General features: G+C 35.6%; 1 protein-coding gene and 1 long non-coding RNA gene across 2 annotated transcripts; both read left to right on the top strand.

Moving 5' to 3' along the window:
- The first annotated feature begins 5,867 nt into the window (after positions 1 to 5,867).
- On the top strand, positions 5,868 to 7,395 carry LOC125245165. Its single transcript, XR_007179447.1, has 2 exons — positions 5,868 to 6,822; positions 7,047 to 7,395. It is a non-coding gene; the product is annotated as an uncharacterized LOC125245165 (long non-coding RNA).
- Positions 7,396 to 9,019: 1,624 nt separating this feature from the next.
- On the top strand, positions 9,020 to 10,731 carry LOC125245157 (M protein, serotype 6-like). Its single transcript, XM_048155651.1, has 2 exons — positions 9,020 to 10,331; positions 10,539 to 10,731. The coding sequence occupies exons 1-2, from the start codon at positions 10,064 to 10,066 to the stop codon at positions 10,622 to 10,624; spliced, it is 354 nt and encodes a 117-aa protein (XP_048011608.1). The 5' UTR covers positions 9,020 to 10,063; the 3' UTR covers positions 10,625 to 10,731.
- The last annotated feature ends 9,161 nt before the right edge of the window (positions 10,732 to 19,892 follow it).

Here is a 19,892-nt window from a genome sequence, read left to right as displayed (position 1 = left end):
TTTTTGCCAAATTTGGTCCCACATTTACAAAAAATTATTGAAACCATTAATCTTCTTTGTTTTTTATTATCTTATCTTTATCAATAAAATATTCCGGATAACTTATATTTTAATTTTTTGTTTAATTTCTAATTATACTAGTTTGAATGTTCCATAAACCTTTCACATTATTTTTATTAATCTCTAATATTTTGTTATAATATTTCTTACACCTCCTCATAATACTAATTAATTTATTCTTATAGTTTTATATTTATTTTCTGCTCCTGGGGTACGATATTTAATAAATTCTCTAAACAGTGTTTTTTACAGGCTTTTAACAGTCTTCTTACAGGCATTTAATAAACCTTTTGTAATCCATGGACTATTTGTTTGGTTATGTTTATTTCTATATTGTTTTACAGGACAGTTTTTATCATACAATGATGTAAAAATATTTAGAAATTTATTATATGCTTTATCAACATCATCTTCATATACTACATTCCAATTTTGTTTCAGTAATTCATTCTTGAAAGCATTTAAGTTTTCTGCCATTCTTACTCTTTTATATGATGTGATATAACTCATTTCATTAGATTTCTTATACTTACAGTGATAAACAATAAAAACAGGTAAATGATCACTAATGTCGTTATATAATAGTCCACTCTCTATTAGGGCTGGGCAATATATCGCATGAAATTGTCACACGGCATTTAACGGAACTGGCTTTACTGACGAAATGCGCGTGACAATCGCATGCGATATATCGCCCAGCCCTACTCTCTATATTGTTATCCATAATATTTGTGAATATATTGTCAATTAATGTGGCACTATGAGATGTGATTCTACTGGGTCTACTGATTGTTGGATACAACCAGGGGTTAAATTGGGATTTGTTATGTGGGGGGGCTGTGTGGTTTCAGGGGTGCATGTGTATGCGAAGACGACAAAATCATATCAATTGACAAACTAAAATATAACAAGTTTAGAGAGCCCTCTGCTATGAACACTAAAATGCAGATCAAAATCATTCTATACTGCTGGTAGTGTACATCTGATGACATTAAAATCTTTCTGTAGGCCTGTGCCTTCTCCTTTGTGTCAGTATCAAATATAAGAGTGATGCTACCATTAAAGGAAAGAATATAAATACAAAATACAGAGTTTGACATTAAGCTTTGTTTTGTGCTAAATTGTTTTGTATTAAATTGGTCATTTACTTGACAGAGTAAAAAAGTAGCTTGTAGCTTTTTGTGTATATATAATTTCTGAAACAAGCAAAATTATCATCAGTGTTTTATCAGCAGTGACATATTTAAATCTGCATATTTATGTAATTTACCCTGGGGGTATTTTATTAACCTTTATAAAGGGCATCAAATTACATTTATGTTTAATCTTTTTTTTCAAATTCTTACATTTGATAAATTAAAATAGTAAGACACTATAGGGCTGTTACCAAATTAAACAATTTACACTGAAAAAGTATAACTGCATTCAATAATGTTATGAGATTCTTTAAATATTTTTGAATATACAAATAAGAAATGTTGGTGGGAAATTTATACTTTTTAACATGAAATTAAACCGCCAGTAGATGGCGGCAAGTGATCGTCCTAATGAGTGAGCCACTGATTCATTTATTCAAACGATTCATTCAAATGGCTGAATCATTCAAGATTGAAGCAGTTGTTTATGAATGGGCCATTGAATCTTCACTCAACCGATTCCTTCAAAACACTGAATCATTCGAAACGGCTGAGCGTAGCTGCAAGATGCGCTGGTTCTGCTTTGTTTGGAACTATTCTCGCTGCTACAATAGAACAAACAGGCAATATTGCACCTAAAACGTTAGTAATTAATATTAACTACTTGTTTATTGAACTGTTGTATGAAATTAGTGTCGATTTCGATCAAGGTGATATTCAGAAATTTAGCACTTTCGGTCGTGTGATGCTTAACTTTATCATATGTCTTAAATAGCTAGCTATAAAAACCCCACATGTTGAATTTTTATTGCAACATGATAACAGAGTTTCTTTGTGTGAGCAGAGCTCATTTGTTTTGAATTCTCCTCAAGAAGTTACGTGCGCCTCAACAGCGCAATAGGCTATCACCGCCAATACATTACATAGCTATATTACTATCCACTATCAATCGCCACTTAAGCTAAATGAATTATTCTCTCGTTTTGGTTGTTATTGACATTTTAATCAAGCTACTTATCTGGTCAGGCAAGTAAAATTCTCTTTCACATCAAAAAAATCCACTTGTCCCGCAGTCCCGGACAAGCGTATGTCGAGCCCCGGTGAGCCTATGTGCCGGGGCTCAGCCCCGGACAGCCCCGGACAGCCCCGGCCCAATTTAACCCCTGGATACAACCCCATGCTATACATTATGCTCATTCATGTTTAGAGGAGGTAGATAATAATAAACATTCTTACAGCCATTTACAATAATTTACAATACCATAAAGTAAACTTTTGTCAATACTGAACAGCATTAGTCATATCAGCATAAGCATTCACTTGGCATAAATGTGCAGTGTACTTCTAAGTGGTTTGTAATCAGTCTGAGTGTTGTGTGAGCAGGTAGAATGTGCAACAGTGCCACAATTAACTTTGAAACGTGTGGAGCATACATGGAATTATGGCCTTTTGAAATTTAATCACATCAGGTATTGTGATCTTTGTTGAGCAGAGATTGATAGCTAGTTAGGTCAGAATGGTCTTTTGATTTGTGCCATTTCCTCTCTGCAGCCCTGAGTTTGGTCCGATGTTCACTAAGAACATCGGATAACCAGGGATTAGAGGGAGTAGCATGTGCAGGCCTGGATGACAGAGGACAGATACTATCAAGAGATGAAGTTAAGGTGGAACATAAAGTGTCTGTTGCTGTATTCACATCCAGAGATGAGAATTGTGTGGGTGTGTCACGGAAAAGAAGGATGGATACAGTTGCAAGTTAATATCTCTTTATTAGAGCTTCACGCCAGATGAGGGTAGACAAACACACACAGTAGCAACACAGACAGCAGGAGAGGGGTAACACAGGGACTTCGATGGGCGGTGAATGTCCGTGGTGAATGATAGTCCCAGAAGTGATTCCGTGTGTCCGTGAGATGATCCGTGAATGTATCCAATGCGAGTAATCCAGAGAAACAGACAGGAACCAGGGAACAGCGACGAGAATCCAATCCAGGAACAAACAACACGAGAAACAACGGGACAAAACACCAGGACTCCACACAGAACAATCAAGTGACACACCCCACAACCTACACACAGACAACAGTATGAGACAGCGGATTAGTGAACCGTGACAGGGTGAGGGAAGGGAGGATGATACGACAGAGGAAAGATGACAAGAAGAAAGAGAGCGCAGGTTTCGTCTGAAGGTAACTGGTAGAGGAGTTGGTGGCGAACAAATGGGGAATTGTAGATTAAAAGTAACAAAGAAATGATCAGAGATGTGCAGAGGTTTTACCAAAATATTGTCAGTGATGCAGTTGCGTGTGTAAACGAGGTCAAGTTGGTTGCCAGATTTGTGTGTACTTGTGGTGATGAGCCGATTGAGATCGAATGAGGCTACAAGAGAGAGGAATTCTGAAGCTTATGGCTTCTCTAAATGAATGTTGAAATCGCCAAAAACTACAAGTGGACTGCCATCCTCTGGGAATGAGGACAGCAGCATGTCCAGCTCCTCTACAAAGGTACCCAGTTTGCCTGGGGGGCGATATATTACTACGATATGAATTTTGACAGGAATTGAGATTGTAATAGCATGAAACTCAAATGAATTGTAGCTGCAAAGAGAGGAATGAGTCGAGTATTTCCAATTGTCAGAAATGAGAAGACCTGTGCTCCCACCCCTCCCAGACTGGCGAGGGGTATGAGAGAGAGTGAAGTTGTTAGAGAGAGCAGCAGGGGTTGCTGAGTCCTCTGGATGAATCCAGGTCTCAGTCAGGCCCAAGATATTAAGAGAAGAATTAGTAGCAAAGGCTGGAATGAAGTCAGCTTTGTTAACTGCTGACTGACAATTCCATAGACCCAGAGACAGAGAGAGGAGTGTTAGTATTAGAAGACTAGTAAATGGGGCGCAGGTTAGAAACATTGCGCTGCCTTTTACGTGGGTTAGTGGAGCGTTGCCAAGAGACAACGGGAATGTGTTGAAAGCACATGCTGAGGATGAGGGAAGAGTGTGAAAGGAGGGAAGAAAGTCAAGTGCCTACCGGTGTCGTTGCTCGGTGGAGTCGCACAGGTAGAGTCGAAGGTCTTTACCTGAGGAGGCTGAATGCTCCCGCTGACGCTTCCACGACAGCGCGCACACAAAATTAATATACTACTTATTAACACTTGATTGAAACGAGCTACAAAACATTAACATGAAGAGAGACTCCATGGATTTCAACTACTGTAATGAATGTGCTCACAGAATCAGACACTACTGGTTTTTATATAACATATTTCCCATTATGAATTATGATATCGTTTGGTTCGTTGGTCCATCCGTTGGGTCGGATTGCTTTCACATCACAGGCGAACTGTTTGAAAGCATGATTGCTGCATTCACACCTGCCCAAACGAACCACACCAAGGAGGAAAACGAACTGCAATTCAACCAAACTAAATTAGACAGGTGTGAAAGCACCCTAAATGAGGAATACATGAACAGAAAACATGCAAGTATCTTCTGTTGCTTCCAAAGGGCAGTACTAAAAAAAAAAAAGAAAGATATTTCAACAAAATAAGAACAATTTGGACATCTTCATCCTGTTTAAAAGTTTTCACCCCCATCCTGCATTACTAAATTGGTTTATTTTGCCTCTTTGTTGTCTTGCCTCAGATTACATGATTTCCCAACACACACACACACACAATTCAGGAAAGCATGGGTGAGCCTGATACGGTGAGAAGAAGGTCCTTGTTTAAAAAAACAAACAAAAAAATGTATGGGAGTGCATTTGTGTGCAGTATGCATTTCCAAACTGAGGATGTTTACATCTCATCTTATCTTAAACCTGCTGAAATGTTCCTGTAAATATATTTCCTTTCCATTTCTCCAGTAACCTGCCACAGTCAGTACTTGTTCTAAACACTGTAGAGGAATATTTATTGCTTATCATTTATTCTCCTGATTTATGAATGGATGCATTGATACTTGTTTTCTCTCTGTCTTGTGTATCATTTAAAACAGCTTGTTCAGTGGAAAATTACTGCTAATGCTGTTGTATTTTAAGAAACGCTTCTGAAACTAACAAAGGAAGGAGGCAAAGGTGCAAATGTGTTTATCTTGTCAGCTTGGACTTCAGTAGCGCATCTGCTAAGATTTAGACCCCTCTGTTTTTTCAATGTTTATGAACCTAATATAGTAACGTGTTATGGTTGGTTTGGGGTAACAAGGAACAATAAGAGGGGTACATACGGTGGTGTGAATAAGTGTCTGCCCCCTTCCTGATTTTTTTTATTTTTTTGTATGTTTGTCACACTTTAATATTTCAGATCATCAAACCAATTTAAATATGAATCAAAGATAACACAAGTAAACACAGCATGCAGTTTTTAAATGAAGGTTTTTATTATGAAGGGAAAACAAAATCCAAACCCCCCATAACATAACATAACTAATTAATCACGATTAATAGCACCCAATATTAAAGTTGTTTTATATATATATATATATATATATATATTTTATATTGTAATTATTTCACATTCAATCTCCAATCTGATGTAGACACAACATAAAGTCAGTATATTTTATCTAACAGGTAGGAAATATACAGAAATTGAATACATTTATCAAAGACTTCACAGACTTTACTGCATAAATTATAAATTAAATATAGATTAATCCTTATTAAAGCTACAAAAGTTCAGTCAAAAGCAGTGAGTGATTTTCTATTTGTCTTTTGTTCTTTGATTTACGTTAATGACAGACATCATAACAGCAGGTTTATTAGGCTGCTGTCACTTTAAGACTGGCCGCACATGACAATGATCTTTATGGTCACTCAAGACTTTATAACCGTGCTTGTATTTTAATGCATTGTGTTTTCAGGGCTTGCATTTTTATGGGCTGAAATTCAACATGGTTGCATATTTAAGCTGTGAATATTTCAAGTCAAAACATTCACACATTTTCATTGTTAAAAATTCAATGGAGTGCAGTGAAAGGGAGTGAATGACTGCTAATATTAAACAAACAAATCTGCTTCAGACATAAGAATGTAAATATTAAGTTTAATTGCTTATGTGACAGAACAGTGGACCGGTTACTGCATCAGCTCACATCAGGCACATACTGTGCAGTAATTAGTGTGCGTTTTGTAGAGAAATGAAAATAGGTCACACCTCAACTATTATTTGCACTTGCACAAATGCTCCCAAATCTATTTTAAGATCGCAAACATGAAATTTAGGGAGCATATGCAACTAAAATGGTCGCAATTTCGAGCTTTGATGTAACTCGATTCACTCGAATATACATCACAAAAGGGAAGAAAAGACTTTCACAACTTCTGTTTCATGTCAAAGGGTCTGATGTCACGTGTTTTTGTTTTCACACATTGATCACAAGTTTGTTTGTCACTGGCTTTCCAAAGAAGACGAGTGCTGACTACATCTACAACAAACCAGGAACAAGATCATTTAGTGTTTGACGGTTAAAGAGCAGAAATGTCTGATAATATTTATGAAGTGATCAGGACTGAGTCTGAGGGAATGAACACAGACAGAATGGAGATGATAGTGGAAATCTATGAGAGTGCAGAATGTGTGAGAGATTATGACTTCAGGACAGAGACAAACACACACCAACCACTTCAGCGTACAGGTAATCACATTCATTACTTTGATCAAATCATCAGAGTCTGCACATGTTCAGTCATCTAATGTCAGACCTGTGCTGTTCAGAAGTGGTTGTGTGAAGATCAGAAGAAGCTACAGTGTGTTTGGTTCAGCTTTGTATTCTTCTGATGCGATTGTACGATTTAATAACGAACAATCTATATATGATTTTGGAGAGAGAGAAAAAAACTGACTAAAATGTTTACTCAGCCTGTGTGTTTCAGTTAGGATGGTCAGTTCGTTTCGTCCGATGCCTAACTGTACAAGATCTGACACTGACGTTGTTTTTCCTGAGACCTGAAGCCTTTCAGTGTGAGGCATGATGCCTTTTCATCATATGACTGAAGTCTGAAGATGTCCTAAAATGTACACCGTACCTGAGGCCTTCATGACAATGTTCATGAGAATGCTGCTCTATCTTTGTGTTGGTGTAGAAACAGAGAAACCACAGACTTGACTTTACTGCCTTTATGACACCAAATTTGTATCACTGATTGTACATAAACTCATTGAAGCATCATTCTGTGTCTCATTATGTCAATAAAGTTCAAAATCTTTACCCGAGCCTCCTTGAGCATTGCTCCTCACATGATTTGAGACTTTACACTGACCTCAGATCATTTACGTTCTCAATGACATGTGATTGACTTGCATTTAAAGAAGCATCACAGGCGATAGACACAAACATGCAACAGAAAAACAGATTGTTTTCAATCACAATTAAGATACATTTTCTCATCAATTTTGATTTCACTGGAGTAAGTAAAGTGAATAACTAAAGTGTATAACTGTACTGTGCTAATTTGAACCCGGCTGCTACATCTAACCACAATATCACAATAGTGCCCTTTAGGAAGAGCTTTTCGTTATGCAAATATATTGGTATTAACAGACAGGATGTCACATGCTCTTGTACTGTGACATACTTTGCAAAATAATGGCCTCAACTTCTAAAAGTAGAGTCTCAAATAGCAGAGGACTACAGAGTAGAAACACATATAGCTTCCATCATGTGAACAAACATGTCTCAGCCTGTTCATGGTAATATAAACACTGAACCAAGAGAAACCATACAGGTACACATACAACACAAACATACAATTAGGAATTGAGAAAACATTCATCTTGATGTCTGTCATTTTCAGGAAGTGTTTGTGTGAAGATCAGAAGCTCCAGAGCAGCTGCAGTGTGTTTGGTGCTGCTGTGTGTTCTTCTGCTGACTGCAGTCATAGTGCTGTGTGTCACGTTCACTCTAGAGAGTCGACACTTAACAGTGCCGGCCCTAGCGTCTTTGACGCCCTAGGCAAGATTTTTTTTGGCGCCCCCTCATATTGCAATTTATCCAAAGGGGCGAATCTAGAAAATTATTTATAGGGTGGCATGAGGTCTATGAGGGGTGGCAACACCAAAACAAGCGTTTATGCATAGTTTTTGGAGATTTATAGCCTTACACAATTGTGTTCACAAACATTGCATTACCAGAAAGTATCTGTTTAAAATGAATAAATAACAAAATTTCAATATCCATCATGGCACCAAGTAAATACAATATATGAAAAACTTCTAAATGAGTCTGAGCTTGTATCACTAAAGGAGATGAGCAGTTTTATTAATATTACACATTACTTCAATGGTATAAATCACATTTTAGTGCAAGTTAAAGAGCAACAAAACAATTTTTGAGTTTCTGTTGTTAGCAGAGGTGGGAATGTCTGTGTGTGTTCACCCAAAACACCCTATCAACTACATACTCTAGCAACACCCCAGCAACTGCATAGCAAGAGCCTAGCAACCACCCAGAATCTCTTACCACTATCTACACCACAATCTATACACCAACTTGCACAAACCTCAAACGTCCAGGTCAAAATAAAATGTTCTAGTCAAAAATGTATTCTTGTCTGACAAAATCAAACTTTGGCCTCAGATGACACACAAAACTTAACAAATACACAGACTACTGCACTGCCTAGTGAACACTAATGAGATCAATTCATATAACACTGTAACAAAAATACCTCTTTTTCATTTTACTATTATAAATTGATCTTGCAGTAGATGAAAAGCATGAGAAAAATAAGTATGAACTTGGTATGCACCACAATACAGTATACTGTCAATTGCAGTAAAAGTAAATTCAGCATCCTCTGCACATTTGGCTAAATTTCATTACAGTACAGTACTATAGCAGTGTATTGGTCTTCTGACACAAGACTATATCCCAAGGCAATCATTTCTCAGTGCTGCAAAAAAAAATACAGTATACATATAACAAATGGCAACTAAGAAAGTTGACAATCACAACATTGTGGGTGTAAAATTTCCCTCATTTAAAGTAGCCTACTGGTACTGTGTAAGTTTAAAACCCCTGTAAATTATTCATTCAGCTCTCTCAGATTTTGACTGGTGTGTGTCATCAGTTTTTCTCCCTAATGTTGTCATTGTTAAACGTTTTGAGAAATGTGTCTTTGTTTTGATAACTGAACGAATGGCTTGGGAAACTGGGCCACCTGAATCACTTAATGTGTTAGCAATCGAGAAAAGCTAAAATACATATAGATTCTTACCTCTGCTATTATTTTCTGTGATCGGGATCTCCGTATTGATTTTATGTTATTGGTTCGTCGGATGGCAAAAATACCTTTATCCATGATGAAAGTGGAGCGGGCGGTCGCTGAATCAGCTCGCCAAAAAATTACGAAAATTAATCTCAGACATATTCGGATGGGACTACATTTCTCACAGGACTTCTGAGTTAGCCGGGAAGCAGTAATTTTCCGATTCACGTACAAATATGGAAAAAAATCGTAAGTGAACTTGGCTGCGCTGTGTTTTTGACTCTCAAAGAATCGGTTCATAAGAGTCATTAATGAATCACACTGGGCGCGCTGCGTGCAACCATCATGCACAGTTTACTGAAAGACGTGCTTTCTTGCCATTACTTTGCGTTACGCAATTTTTTTAGTCATCATATTGAAGTGCCGCTCCTGAAAAGCAGTACTTGAAACACTGCTTATTTTATTCTGTGATAATTTTAGGGTGGCAAAGCTTTTTCTTAGGGCAGATGCCACCCCGGTAGAACCTCCCTGTCCACGCATCCGGCCTCTTTGGCGCCCCCTAGCGAGATTTTGCGCCCTTAGCATTTGCCTATACTGCCTATATAACGGGCCGGCTCTGACACTTAATATCCAGAGAACCTGACCAATGAGAGAGACCAGCTACTAACCATGAATATCAACCTCACAGAAGAGAGAGATGGGCTGAAAATAAAGAACAAAAACCTGGCCAATGAGAGAAACCAGCTACTAACTAACATCACCAACCTCTCAGAAGAGAGAGATGGGCTGAAAATAAAGAACAAAAACCTGACCAGTGAGAGAGACCAGCTACTAAACAAGAACAAAGACTTGACAAAAGAAAGGGATGAATTAACTAAAGAAAGAGATCAGTTCAGTCAGGAGAGAAATGGACTGAGGAAGATGATCAATGAAATGGGTAATGTTAAATTATAGTGTTTACTTAAATATCTAAATGGGGTCATTCCATAAACACTTGCACTTTCTTTATATACATCTAGTTATATATACCAATATATATATATATACTTAACATATATATATTAAGTGCCACTATCATAAACTAATATCATAATTCAGTACAGGTGGAAAAAAGTACAAGTCAATGATCTGGTTGTGTTTACAGATGAATATATTTATCAATCCAGTCTTTACCTAATTTCCTCTGAGAAGAAGAACTGGGCTGAGAGCAGAAGATACTGTACAGAGTGAGGAGCAGATCTGATCATCATAAACAACAATAAAGAAAACGTGAGTAAAAATAGATTGGGCACCAAAGGTTGTGCTGCTCACAGTATGAACAGTATCTACTCACCAACACAGACGTTAAAGTGGCCCTATTATGGCATTTGAAAGTTCCTGTTTTTGTTTTGGGAGTCTCCAACAACAGGTTTAAAAGCATGCAAGGTCAAAAAACACTTTAATTGTCTTATAACCAGCATTTATTTTTACCTTGTTTGCTCAGCGACTCCCAAACGATTCACTTAACGATTCATTTTGCCAAACCCCTTGTTTGCACAATGCTAATCTGCGGTGATTGGTCCAGTGGCGGCTACTGGTCTGTCAGAGAGGGGAAGCTCATTTTCGGCCTACATCATAAAATTGTCTATTTATTTAAAAGTAAATTCTGCCCTACGTTCCTTTTCAAGAAAATGGTCTGTGACCCTGTCGTACCAACTAGGAGTCTTTTCAAGTGACTTGACCAGTGTCCTCTCAATGGCCAAGTTTCTTAATATTCTCATCATCATAGCTGTAAATAATGGCAGTAACTACTTGAATGGAGGGCCAAACCTACAAAAACAATAAATAAATACATAAATAAATATACAGTTGCAAGAAAAAGTATGTGAACCACTTGCAGAATCTGTGAAAATGAGAATAATTTTAACAAAATATGAGAGATCATACAAAATAAGTGATATTTTTTATTTAGTACTGTCCTGAGTAAGATATTTTACATAAAAGAGGTTTACATTTAGTTCACAAGACAAAACAATAGCTGAATTTATTAAAATAACCCCATTCATAAGTATGTGAACCATTGATTATCAATACTTTGTGGTTACCTGGATGATCTATGACTGTTTTTGTGTTTTGTGATGGTTGTTCATGAGTCTCTTGTTTGTTCTGAGCAGTTAAACTGAGCTCTGTTCTTCAGAAAAATCCTCCAGGTCCTGCAGATTCTTCAATTTTCAACCATTTTTGCATATTTGAACCCTCTCCAGCAGTGACTGAATGATTTTGAGATCCATCTTTTCACAATGAGGACAATTGATGGACTCAAACACTATTAAAAAGGTTCAAACATTTACTGATGCTCCAGAAGGAAACACGACGCATTAAGAGTCGGAGGGGAAAAAAATGCTTGAAATCTGAATAATCTGCAGGACCTGGAGGATTTTTCAACAACCATCACAAAACATACAAACAGTCATAGATCATCAGGTAACCACACAGTATTGAGAATCAATGGTTCACATACTTATGAATGGAGATATTTTAATAAATTCAGCTACTTTTTGTCTTGTGGATTATATGTAAACATCTTTTATGTAAAATATCTTACTCAGGACAGTACTAAATAAAAATAACATTCATTTTGTATGATCTCTCTTATTTTGATAAAATTATTCACATTTTCAAGTGGTTCACATACTTTTTCTTGCAACTATACCAGGGGGGAAATTAATTGAGTATATTTTTATTTCCACATATATTTATGATTTTATTTTTTTCCACAATTATTCTTCCTTTATTCATTCATGCATTTATTTTTTTATCACACTTATTTATGTATATATGTATTATGTATGTTCTGCTCCAAGTTGACTTGTCACTTGTATAGTATGTATAGTTGTGTAGTTTTGGTGCCCCTAGTGGCAGTTCTCTAGAAAAATAAGTGATCACATTTCTCATGTTTTCTCAATCTTCAGATGCCATCCTTTGTTTTGCGTTTGTACAAGCATAATCTGTAAGCTAATTCTTCTTTACGTAATACTTGATACATATTTTCATATATTTGTGATAAGTTTATTCAGACCTTTGATTTAATGTCATTTTGTGATGCTAGCCTTTAGCTATTAGCCTAGCCATTGTTTGACACAGCACTTAACCTACCTTGATAAGATATCAATATTTGTATTTGTTGCCAATTTTTTGACCGTCTGATGATCCCATTTAAGTAAATTGATGACAATGATTTCATTTGGGGTATTTTCAGATAAGAGTTTTAGAACTACTTACATGAATGCTCTTTAGTCATTGGTTAATTTGCTGTTTTTTGCAGTTTTACTCTTAATTCATAATGTACCTGGCATCTTATTAAACGTCAAAGACTAAGATGAATCCTGACTCGTCTGTACTTTATGGATGGAGTTTGGCTAGCTGTTAAATTGCATTGGTAGATGCAAGGAGAACAGTAAATGTATACATTTATTTATTTCCACATGCACAGCCAGCCCAACGCATAAGTGAACTAAGCGGCTGCTTAGGACCTTCGTGGCCACCAGGGGGCTCCCAAGAGCATATGAGATGACAGCTTGATTTTTACAGTGCACAATCAGTTGCAGTTCTATTGCTTCTGTCCCAATAATACTGTACAGATCAACATGCTCAAGTTTCTCTAAGCACCTTTACCTTATTTTTATTATTCTCAGGTAAGTCAAATCTGACCTAAATTATAAGCATTTTAATAAGTGATTAATAAAGGCGTTACAATTCCAGTTGTCTGTCATTCTTTAATAAGCTATTATCTTATTAAACAGCTTTATAAAAACCCATTTGTCTTGTTTTCATCAATAAACAGTTATTATATACAAATTATCATGCATTCTTTCACTGCTTTACAAACGAGTCATCAAACATGTATTTTCCTCCAATGTCTCTTTTACAGTTGTTTTTCATGAAGTTATCTCTCATAACTCTTTTTCGCTGTTTACACATAAACAAGTCATGCCTCTAACCATGTAAAAAGTCCCTTTCCTTAGACTTTTTTCTGCTCTTCATTTTTAAGTATTATTCTTTTAAAATGGTTTAGTATTTTTCTCTTTGTTTTTTATTTGACTTTTGATCCTTTATGTTCATAACTTTATTCATAGGAAGCTATGTCATAGTTTTATTCTTTATCCTTTTTCAACGTCCAAACAGGTATGTACTATGTATCTCATAATTGGTTTTATGTATATTTTTAGAGCTTTTGGTCCATCTTTGTTCATCATAATGTTGTAAACTGTATCATACACTGCTTTTTATAACAAATAATTTAAACTTTTGTTCTATTTAATCACTTTATTTAATACTAGATTCGCCATTTGACTCAATTTATTAACCAAGTCTCTAAAATTTTATCTCAAACTACTTTTCATTTTAGGGATTTTAAATCACCTTATGCTCTCACCAATTTAGTGTGTAAATATTTAATATCCTCTAAATAGCATTTCCAAGCATCTTTATTGTTATCTTTATAGTCTTTGCATTGACTAAAACTGACAAATGTTATTTTAAATAATATCCCTGCTATAAAAACACATTGTAGGTCATTATGGCAATCTTTCTTTGTTGTTTATAGAAAAAGCAGTTCATTCTCACCTATTTCCTTAAAAGCATTTGGTAAAACATTACCTTTATTCACTGTCTAGTAATTAACCTTCCTAGTTTTATTTATGTACATATTTTGAAACTTCTCTAATCATCCTATTACACTCCAATAAGAGTTACATATCTGTTTAATCATGATATTGTTATTTCTTCAACAATATCTGCTAAATGTGTTATTTAATTATTTTTTATGGATCATGTATCTTTGTCCATCTTTACACATTTTTTCTTTCTTTATAAAAATATTTTTGTATTGTCTAATCTGTTCATTTTTCATCAGTTTTGAACCTTATATTAATTACAATTTATAATTTAAATTTGTATCCCCTTTTTCCTTTATAATTCTTAATATGTTGCTTGTCTTTGCATACGTCTGCATTATGAATCGTTGATATATAATCTCATTATTTTACTTTTAATTATTTGTACAGTAATTAATTTTACATTATATCGTTATTTTTTCTTGGTTACATTTGTTTCTTTATTAAACTCCTTTTTATTTTCCACCAAAGCCTTTCCATAGCTTAACCCATTTCATAATTTTGATCTTCTCTGTCATTCTAATTGTTTTTTTTTTTTTCTAAACAAATATGTTAGTAGCTATTTTCCAGCACTTTTTATTTATTGTATACCACTGTATTTTTCTATTACCTTCATGTTTAATCCAACTTTAAAAGTCCTATTTGACTTTGTCCATTCATTTTTTAGTCCAAAAGAGTGATTATTTACAGAATTATTTACAATATATTACAGAAACTTATGGATTATCTTGTATTTACTTTAGATATCTTTAGAGAGTAATTTTTTTCTGTTTTTACACAAAATAGGATGATGGAGCACTAAACTCTCACATGCAATTTATGTTTTGTTCATTCTCGACACCAGAGGGCACCCTTGCGCAGGAAGTCTCGAAGTGAGACTCATGAGAAATAAGTTCCAGGAAACTCCTAATATGGACAAAGACATTCAACTATCCGATTTGCTGAATAAATCAGAGACATTTTGATCTGTGTCCAAGGCACAGATTTTTTCAAGATTTCTATAGATATCACAACATATTGTTATCATGAATTATTTTGGCCACATTTACCATGCAGTGAAAAACTGATATCATGACAGCCATAGTCAGGGCACTTCTCTAGGGCTGAAAAAACAACAATAACAAAAAATGTCAGACCACATTAGCAATAAAAAAAGAGATTAATACATGAAATTTCTTACATAAAGCCCCTTTAAGCCACCCTTTAAAAGTATGAATGTCAATTTCATTGTGTTAAAGGGTTAGTTCACCCAAAAATGAAATTTCACAAGGAACCTAGTACAAAATATATTTTCTATGATTTTGAAACTCGTTATGATGGTGCAAAGCACACTGCGAATTTCATTTGTGCGATCACTTTTAAAGGGACACTATTTGTGGCCGAAGGTTCCGACTGTATAGCTCGACTAATCAGTCGTTTCAGACAACCCCGATACAAAGGGTACAGCTTCATAGCTCATTGTGCTTCCAGATTTGACTCATTTCTGATTTTGGAGTATTTTTGCAAAGCAGGGATAGATGTAGATATCATAATGCAAGGATGTAAATCTACATGTACGATGATGCTTTTGACCAGCGATACATCGATAGCTACAGTTTCATACCGATGGCCCTTGCTAAGATGCCTGCGGTGCTCAGTTTGATCACAACTGAAAAAGGTTATTTCCCCCACCTTTTCAATAGGGTCGAAAATGATCCAGACAAAACCTACTATGGGTATGAAAACCTCTCGGATAAAGATCAGGTTAACCCTCTGGAGTCTGAGGCTGATTTTGGGCCCTGGAGAAGTTTTGACATGCTCTGACATTTGTGCTTTTATCAGTTGATTATAAACATATTAATGACAAAAGTGTCATTACACTGTATTCAGCACAAACTAGGCTACCATAATATGTGAGGAACATGTATGTACATGTTTGTGTTTTTAAAGGAATAATGTTTATGCGTGGTTATTGAAAAAACAAAAAAAAAAAGTAACTGAAACAATACCTCAAAATGCATACTAAATGTTTTTTCACAAGACTTTTGAGAATTGTATATTTTAGTGTAGAGTTTTTGCTTCAAAATGATGTGGAAATGATCCTCCCTACTCTGACACATAAAACATTGTATTGATTTTAAATTTCTAAGACACTTTTTGTTGAGGTAGGCCATATGCGAAGAGGTGTGACTCTTCATGAATAATGAAGTGATTTACACCTGGGGAGATTAAGACCCTGCCCCTAATGAGCCGCATAATGAGCCATTCAGTCAGGAATGTGACTGAGTCAACTAAGAAAATGCAAAGACAAGACATATCATTGTTTTTTTTCTTTTTTATTTAAAATAAAGTTAACAATATAATCCACATATAAACTAGGGTCAAAGACACATTTTGTGTATACAGGCAAATAAAGGTAAGGTTTATAAAAAAAGCCCACTTTTACACCCTATACATAACCTGCTTGATCACATATAGATAATCTTTGCAGCCCAATGGTCAGTGAGAGGTGGTGAACAGAGAATCTGAACAGTCACACATCTGTGTGCCATTTTTGAAAACAGTTCCTTTTCAACTGAAGACACAAGTAAATGTCACATGCCTGGCATTTCCAAGGTGTGTCTTGCCTTTTACCAAGCTGTACTTTGCAAAGCATGCAGTTCCGACGACCAGCGGTGGCATTATTCCTTGCATTTTGAACATTTTGAAGAGACTCTTAGGAGTGTGTTCATCAGCAGGACGCAGCTGTGGTCCAGGTTCCCGTGCAGGTAGGAATCTCAGAGTCTGTGGAACCATGTCAGTGTCATTATCTGTTTTCCATGACAGAGCTGAATGCCTGTTGCTTGTCTGAATGTTTTTCTTGGCCTTTTTTGCAAGGGGTTTTGGAGCACTCTCATTAGGGCTATAGCTGGAGAAAAAAAAACAGTGAGATGGTTATTACACAAGGAGCTATACTATTTGCATCATCAATAACTAATACTAATATAATGTTTATTATTGTATATATTAACATTACCAAGCACTAATGCTAATATATTGTGCACGCATAAGAAAGAAAGCCATACAGACACATATATACATACACTACCGTTCAAAAGTTTGGGATCACTAAGATTTTTAATGTTTTTAAAATATGTTTCGTCTGCTCACCAAGGCTACATTTATTTAATTAAAAATACAGTAAAAACAGGAATATTGTGAAATATTATTCCAATTTAAAATAACTGTGTACTATTTAAATATATTTCACAAAGTCATTTATTCTTGTGATGTCAAAGCTGAATATTCACCATCATTACTCCAGTCTTCAGTGTCACATGATCCTTCAGAAATCATTCTAATATGATGATTTGCAGCTCAAGAAACATTTCTGAACAATTGTAAACAATAAATGTCTCTTGAGTAGCAAATCCTCATATTAGAATGATTTCTGAAGGATCATGTGACACTGTAGACTAAATAGTACACAGTTATTTTAAATTGGAATAATATTTCACAATATTACTGTGTTTTACTGTATTTTTAATTGAATAAATGTAGCCTTGGTGAGCAGACGAAACTTATTTTAAAAACATGAAAAATCATACCGATTTCAAACTATTGAACGGTAGTGTACATAGGCCTACCATATGGGTGAACATGTACTTACTCTTTCTCATTTCCGCCTGTGTTGCTGGGTGCCCTCTTAGTGGGAATTGCAGGTGAATGTGAGAGTGATGGATCCACATTCCTAAAAAAAACAAATTGTAAAAAAAAAAAAACCCTGTTATTATTAGCATATAAGATACTACTCTCATACCATTACCTATGCATAACGGACAGGAAAGTAACAGGTATACAAGCATGCTGTATATGTCTGTCAACTGGCCATTACCGGACAAAGTGTGCGAATGTGTAAACGTTACAGTCTGCTATATCAGTTTGCACATATAGTGGTTAAACATGTACTTACTCTTTCTCATTATCGCCTGTGTTGCTGCGTGCCCTCTTAGTGAGAATTGCAGGTGAATGCGAGAGTGATGGATCCACATTTCTAAAACAAAACAAAAAAACTGTTATTATTAGCATATAAGATACTAGTCTCATACCATTAGCTATGCATAACTGACAGGAAATTAACAGGTATACAAGCATGCTGTATATGTCTGTCAATTGGCCATTACCGGACAAAGTGTGCGAATGTGTAAACGTTACAGTCTGCTATATCAGTTAGCACATTTAGTGAATAGCAACACGTTCGCGCATTTCACAACCAAGCATATTTTAGCACATTCACGTCTATCATAATATGCTATTCAGCTGCATGCAGTTAATCGATCTAACGCGTGTATCCAACGTATCTATGCATATTAATAACAAGTCGAATATCAACAGAAAAGCATTCTATTTATAAGCATTTTTATGAGATAAAGTTATATAGATAGATGTAAATATAAGGCAAATATATATGTACGCTTATATAAAAAAACACGTCAAATAATTTAAGTAACGTTATATCAACAGAAAAGCATTCTATTTATAAGGATTTTTATGAGATAAAGTTATATAGAGTTATATAGATAGGCCTAGATGTAAATATAAGGCAAATATATATGTACGCTTATATAGAAAAAACACGTCAAATAATTTAAGTAAAACTAAATCACTTACTCATCAGAAACTGTATCTTCAGCTGGATCAAGTCGCTCTTCAAAATACAGACGTTCATCGTCAGAGTCGTGTTCTTCTTCCGAGGAAATGTGAACTCTTCCTCACTGTCCAGGACCACTGAAGAGCCTGCTCACCTGTGTAGTGTGCCATCTTCCAAACGCGCAGGAAAGCGAATGAATCTGATGAAACTTGATGCTTTTTAAGACGCTGTTAGGGGCGTTTACAGTTTGCATAGATCGCCTCAGCTCATTATCTTATGAATAGAGCGCTCTGCGCGTGGGCGGGCACACATTAAAGATAATTAGGTAAGACAGGAGAAACAGTACCTCTCTTTACTTTTATACTGATTACATAAAGGGAGAATATTTTTTTTAGAATTTATTTGTTTCGTTTAAAAGTAGACACTTAAAGCTTTGCAAAGACATATCTCTCATGTCCATGTAGCATGTATAAGCCGTCTATTTTAGTTACTTTTAGTGACGTTTTAGAATGATGTTTGCAGAGACGGAGATGGCAGGACAGCACACCCTATATATTTTATTTATTTTTAAAAAGCACAAAGTTTTATTTTGATTGTGAGTGTACACAAAAAAAAGAAGACATTCTATAGTTTCATTTGATATATTACTTATGTCTCTATGATAAAAAATGACAGAGTATTTTAAGTCTGTTTTGCTGCAATGTGAAAAAAAAACTGCAAAACGCGCGGCGCGTTTTTAGACCTCAGAGTGTTAAGGTCGATGCATGGTACAGCACGGTCTCGGATAAACTTTTCAACTTCAAGAAGGAGTTGTACAAGTACGGTGTCAACGATGTGGTCTTATTATGCGAAGCCTGCATGAAATACAGAGATTAATTTATAGAGTGCACCAAACTTGATCTGTTCAGGTATGTCACGTTAGCGAGCTGTTGTATGGGGATTTTTAAAACACAACATTGGCTCTGATGCATAATAATGCGTACAATGGCTCGAGTATGTCAAAAAGACTCAAAATGTGGTCATTCATCATGCCCTGAACCATGGTGAAGTATTGATTGGTAACTACTATTTAGATATTTTATTTTGAAGAGCCTGGATCAAGGTATGGTCTAGAATTTAACGGTTGCGTTCATCATGGACACGAACCCCATGATACACATCCCTTGTCACACGTCCCCTATGGCAATCTCAGAATTCAATTCGATGACAAAACTGAAATCCTGCAGAACGCATA

This window comes from Megalobrama amblycephala, linkage group LG14 (genome assembly GCF_018812025.1).
Source record: "Megalobrama amblycephala isolate DHTTF-2021 linkage group LG14, ASM1881202v1, whole genome shotgun sequence".
Taxonomy (NCBI): Eukaryota; Metazoa; Chordata; class Actinopteri; order Cypriniformes; family Xenocyprididae; genus Megalobrama; species Megalobrama amblycephala.
This window is presented reverse-complemented; position numbering and strand designations above follow the sequence as displayed.

Coding starts and splice junctions, on each gene's coding strand:
- LOC125245157 (XM_048155651.1), top strand. CDS start 10,064: ATGAATATCAACCTCACAGAAGAGAGAGATGGGCTGAAAATAAAGAAC. Junction 10,332..10,538: donor GAAGATGATCAATGAAATGG/GTAATGTTAAAT, acceptor TTGTGTTTACAG/ATGAATATATTTATCAATCC.